This window comes from Berghia stephanieae, chromosome 10, assembly GCF_034508935.2.
Source record: "Berghia stephanieae isolate SIO BIC M18660-M18661 chromosome 10, UCSD_Bste_1.3, whole genome shotgun sequence".
In the NCBI taxonomy this organism is placed as follows: Eukaryota; Metazoa; Mollusca; class Gastropoda; order Nudibranchia; family Aeolidiidae; genus Berghia; species Berghia stephanieae.
The window spans coordinates 9498107-9503106 of record NC_088369.1 but is presented as its reverse complement, the minus strand read 5'-3'; the positions used below and the strand labels follow the sequence as shown (position 1 = coordinate 9503106).

General features: G+C 39.3%; 2 protein-coding genes across 5 annotated transcripts in view; both read right to left on the bottom strand.

The window, feature by feature from the left end:
* The window catches only part of LOC144956203 (stimulated by retinoic acid gene 6 protein-like), a 744310-nt gene that overhangs the window by 599317 nt on the left and 139993 nt on the right, over positions 1 to 5000 (bottom strand). The window lies entirely within an intron of this gene.
* LOC144980566 (uncharacterized) overlaps positions 2006 to 5000 on the bottom strand; it is a 3818-nt gene continuing 823 nt past the window's right edge. Inside the window, exon 2 of the mRNA XM_078928241.1 lies at positions 2006 to 2719. Within this exon, the coding sequence (XP_078784367.1) occupies positions 2006 to 2719 (714 nt within the window). The remainder of the gene's footprint in view (positions 2720 to 5000) is intronic.

The following is a 5000-nucleotide window of genomic DNA, read 5'->3' as shown; positions in this document are numbered from 1 at the left end:
GGAAGAGTGCTGTTGAGGCCATATTATGCTTTGCCAGGAGACAAGAGGCATAAGTCAAGTAAGTCATAGAGAGCAATGGCAACAAAATGGGCTCAATATAAATTTTGTATCGGGGTCCCGATAGCTCAGTTGGTAGAGCACTCGTTTCACACGCAAAGGGATTGATATCTCTCCCGAGTTCAGTTTTCTGACCCCCCCCCCCTCCCCCCTCCGTTTCACCCAGCGATGATTGGGTAGCTGAGTCTGTTAGATTTGGCGGAAAGTACTTTGCGATAGACTAGCGTCCTATGAAAAGGATAGCAAGCAAGCAATTGCTTTTGTCCGCTATTTCACGCTATAGAAACCGAGATAAGCTCCATCTCCTTGGGCCCAATGACTCTGAAGGACAATAGAATATCAAGAAGTTTGTAGGACAAGTTTTTGGGTCAAATTTTTAAATAAGCGTCTTTCCAGTTTACGACAGTTAAATAAGTAAGGGCCTATGTAAGAAAGTAATAAGTGATTTTCCCGCCAAAGTTCTCTGTCTAGACATCTGATGTCTACCACTGGATAACGTTTTACTTACCTAGTTTAGCACTGATTTGTTTACATTCCGACTATGTCCGAGGGGCGTGTTTATATTTCCTCCACGAGGTGTCTATTCATACTAACGTACCCATATTATATTTTCACTCAAGCCACACATATTTGTCATTATGAAAAAAGGATAAAAACAACGGATGAAGTTGCTTTTTTAATGTTGACGAAACAATGTTAATATTTATTTAAAGCTTACAATAAAGTCACAACAGGATATCGTCCACATGACAACAATAATGATAACAATATCGATTTGGGTGTTAGTTGTGATGATTCAGAGCTGCCCGCTACTACGAAAATTCCGTAGAACTACGAATTTTCTACTCCATTCCGAGAACTTTATAGATAGAATGAAGTTAACGTCACTCGGGTCTTTGTTATTGTTTTTTTTTTGGCACTGTTGTGAGCTTCTTTGCCAAGCACACACTCTCTATACAACTGAAACCTGAGCTTTTATATAGCGCTATATCCACTAAACATGCTAATAGCGCTTTACAAGGGGTCCCAAGCCAACAGCAACACTTAACATGTACAACGAAGCATTACGCCTGTTAGGCGATATTACAATTTTTTTCTGACAGAGACAACGTTGTTAACTGCCAAGTACTCATTTTACACCTGAGCCTTTTCCAAGGACTCAACTACGCACCGAGCGAGACTCGAACCCAGGACCTTCCGATCCGAAAGCGAGTGTCATACAACAAGACCACATAGCCGCACAAGTTTATAACGATTTTGAATTCAATATAGCCTCTTGAAAACGAATTTCTGGTGCCAGAGCTAGCAAATAAATTATTTAAAAGCATAATTTTCACTTATTATAGACAGGTTGAGGAATTTTAAAGACAGTTATACTGTCTACTGTGTTGTTACCCCTGAAAACTAAGAACTCTTCATATTATTTCAAATTGGCAGGTCTAGATGATTGTTATGATGTTATAATAGTGTGACAAGATAGAATGATGGTGATGATGATGATGATGATGATGATGATGATGATGATGATGATGATGATGATGATGTTGATGGCGATGGTGGTGGTAGTGATGGTGATACTGATAAACGAATATTCGTGACAATGATGCTTTTGTTGGTAGTGTTGCTGTTACTGATGATGATGATGATGATGATGATGATGATGATGATGATGATGATGATGATGATGATGGTGGTGGTGGTGGTGGTGGTGGTGGTGGTGGTGGTGATGGTGATGATGATGATGATGATGATGATGATGATGATGATGATGGTGGTGGTGATGACGATGATGATAATGACGACGATGACGAAAACGACGACGACGACGACGACGATGATGATGATGATGATGATGACGATGACGATGATGGTGATAATAATAATAATAATGATGATGATGATAATTGAGATAATAATATTATTCCACAGTAAATAAGGGTTTGAATGATTATCGCTTGCTGTGACAGAACACATTTCTAAAGCTCTTTCTGTAGTTTGTGCTGTAATTATGATAGATGAAAATGTTGACGCTGGAATTGACGGTTCCCAAAGACATGGTGACAAATCCCATCAGCTTCTCGAAGTCATCGGTCTCTCTTATGTTGTAACCTTTGGTGAAAGCAACAAACATCACCGATACCACATTTGGCGCGTAACAGACCAAGAATATCAACGACACGATCAGGACCAATTTTATAATTCGAATTTCTTTTTGAACGAAGAGTTCGTTTGGTGCTGAATTTCCTGTTGATGCTCCTTGTTGTTGTTGTTTTTGTTTTTGTTGTATTGCTACTGCCGAAGCTGCAGCGAGGGAAACGTTCTTTCCATTTTTAGATGCCCAAGCTGGATCAACGGCCGTCAAGATCCTCAGTCTCCAAGTGATCGTCTGTTTCAGATGTTTTATCATAATGGCTGTAGAGACGGACACGATGAGGAATGGAATAACCAGTAAGATAACCGTGTTGATAGGCGTGGTCCACACATTGACGTCATAGAAATCGTCGGACATCACAACCCGAAGTATGGTCTCGTTCAGTCCCGGGATTCGGACCCACTGGAGTCGGTTGACGTAATACACGGGTACCGTAATCATTACGGTTGGTATGATGAAGCTGAGAATGACAGATGCGGTGATACGGGAATGGGTGAAAAAACCCTTGACCTGCAATGGAATGGTTGTAAAATATGTCATATTTTATTCTATGATATAATAATATATAATTTCAACTCAAACGTAAAGTCTGTCCTACTGTATGGATGTGAAACTTGGAACGCATCACAGGCATGTATAAGGAGGGTACAGATTTTCGTAAACATGTGCATGCGTGAGCTACTCAGAATAAAATGGATGGATAGAATTAAAAATGAAGAAGTATGGAAAAGAACACAGTAGAAACCAGTTGGAGAGGAAATAGGAAGAAGACGATGGATGTGGATTGGACTGTAGCCATCGTAAAGTTATAGATAGAATGCGCTTGGCCAAGGAGTTCACAACATTGCCATCCGGAAGTATAACGGACCAACACACAAACTCTGTGTAACCGTGAACTTTTATAGTCTGGTTAATACAGCTTAGTGAGAACAACTCACAAACGCGGATGGCAAAAACAATAACAAAGGCCTGAGTGACGTCATCTGCATACTATCTATAGCCTGACACTGACAAAAACATGACGCCAAAATGCCAGTCTTTTGCCACAAAAGAAAACAAATCGTGAGTTGTATTCAATAGTTCAACCGGTGAAATAACTTTTTTCCTTAAGCTCTACTAACGACAACTCACTAGACGCTGTACAAACCTAAAAAATTACGTCAAACTGCCAGTCCTAGAGGGTTCTAGGGTCAGGCTATAAGTATAAGTAACGATGGCTACGATTGGACACACCCTTAGAAAGAATGACTCCACTATAGCAAAGAAAGTATTGGACTGGAACCCTCAGGGCAGAAGATCAAGGGGAAGGCCACGAGGAACATGGAGAAGAATTAAAGAAGCTGATATACAGAGAAGTGATAAGACATGGAACGAGAAAAAAAAAAGTTAGCAATGGCTAGAGAAGGATGGAAACTATTTGTCTGTGGCCTATACCCTGACCCAGGGTGAAAAAGGAATGATGATGATCGTAATCTATGTATTCGGTACGTGCTACCCGGATGGCGGATGTTGTGAATATTTTACTTAAACGCATGGGATCAATTGCTCAAATGTTGGACATTCTAATGTATTCTAAGGTCTAACATTTGAGAAATTGATGCTATGCGCTTAGGTAAAATAATCACAACATCCGTCAACCGGATAACACGTACCAAAACACACAAAATTATTTATATTAATCGTGAACGTTTATAGTCTGGTCGATATTATAATTCAATGAGAACTATTAACCACCAAAATGGCTGTCTAAAACCACGAACAAAATGCTGTGTGACGTCAATTTCGTTCTTTCTATTTCCACTTAACGTGCTCAAAGCTCTTTATATAGATAACACGAAGTTGACGCCACTCGGGTCTTTGTTATTGTTGTTTTGTCATCCGCGTTTATGAGTAATTCTCACTAAACTATATTAACCAGGCTATAAACGTTTAAGGTTACGCATAGTTTTGTGTGTTGGTCCGTTATACTTCCGGATGGCAATGTTGTGAGCCTCTTAGCCAAACACATACTATCTATAGGGTTCCTAACTAACAGCAACACTTAACACGTAGGACGAGACATGATGCCTATTAGGCAATATTACATTTTTATATCCGACAGGGGCAACTCTGTTAACGCCCAGGTACTCATTTTACACTTGAGTACGGCAAAAGAATGAAAGTAAAGAACCCCTTCCAACAACTCAACTGTACGCTACTCAGAGCGGGATTCGAACCCTGGACTTTCCAGTCCGAGGCAAGTGACATATACCATAAGACCACATAGCCGCACAAACATTGATATGAAGTTATTAACAAAGATGACACTAGACGTAGAAAAATCACCTGAGCTTTAAAAATTGTTATGAGCGTTTATATAGCGCACTATCCACTAAACGTGCTCACATCGCTTTACAAGGGGTCCCTGGACAACAGTAACACTTATTATGTAGGACGGGATCTAACCATTTTAAGAGACAAAGGTTTTGACGACCAGATAGTCATTATTCACCTGGATACACCTGGATTTAAATCGATCGATATTTGAAGGACGAGTTTTCTGGTTAAATTTTCAAAATCTCTCCACTTTATAATGCAAGGGAGGTAATTCAATTATAACGGCCAAGTATAATGCTCACGCATGACGGGTTAAATCCCTTGTCGAATCCTCGAGATACAAATTAAGGATCATTCCTTTGGAAAGAAATTGATCCTAAACAAAAAAAAAAAAAAACAAAAAAAAAAAAAAAAAAAAAAAAAAAAAAAAAAACAAAAAAAAAAAAACAGAAAAAAAAACAAAACAAAACAACAA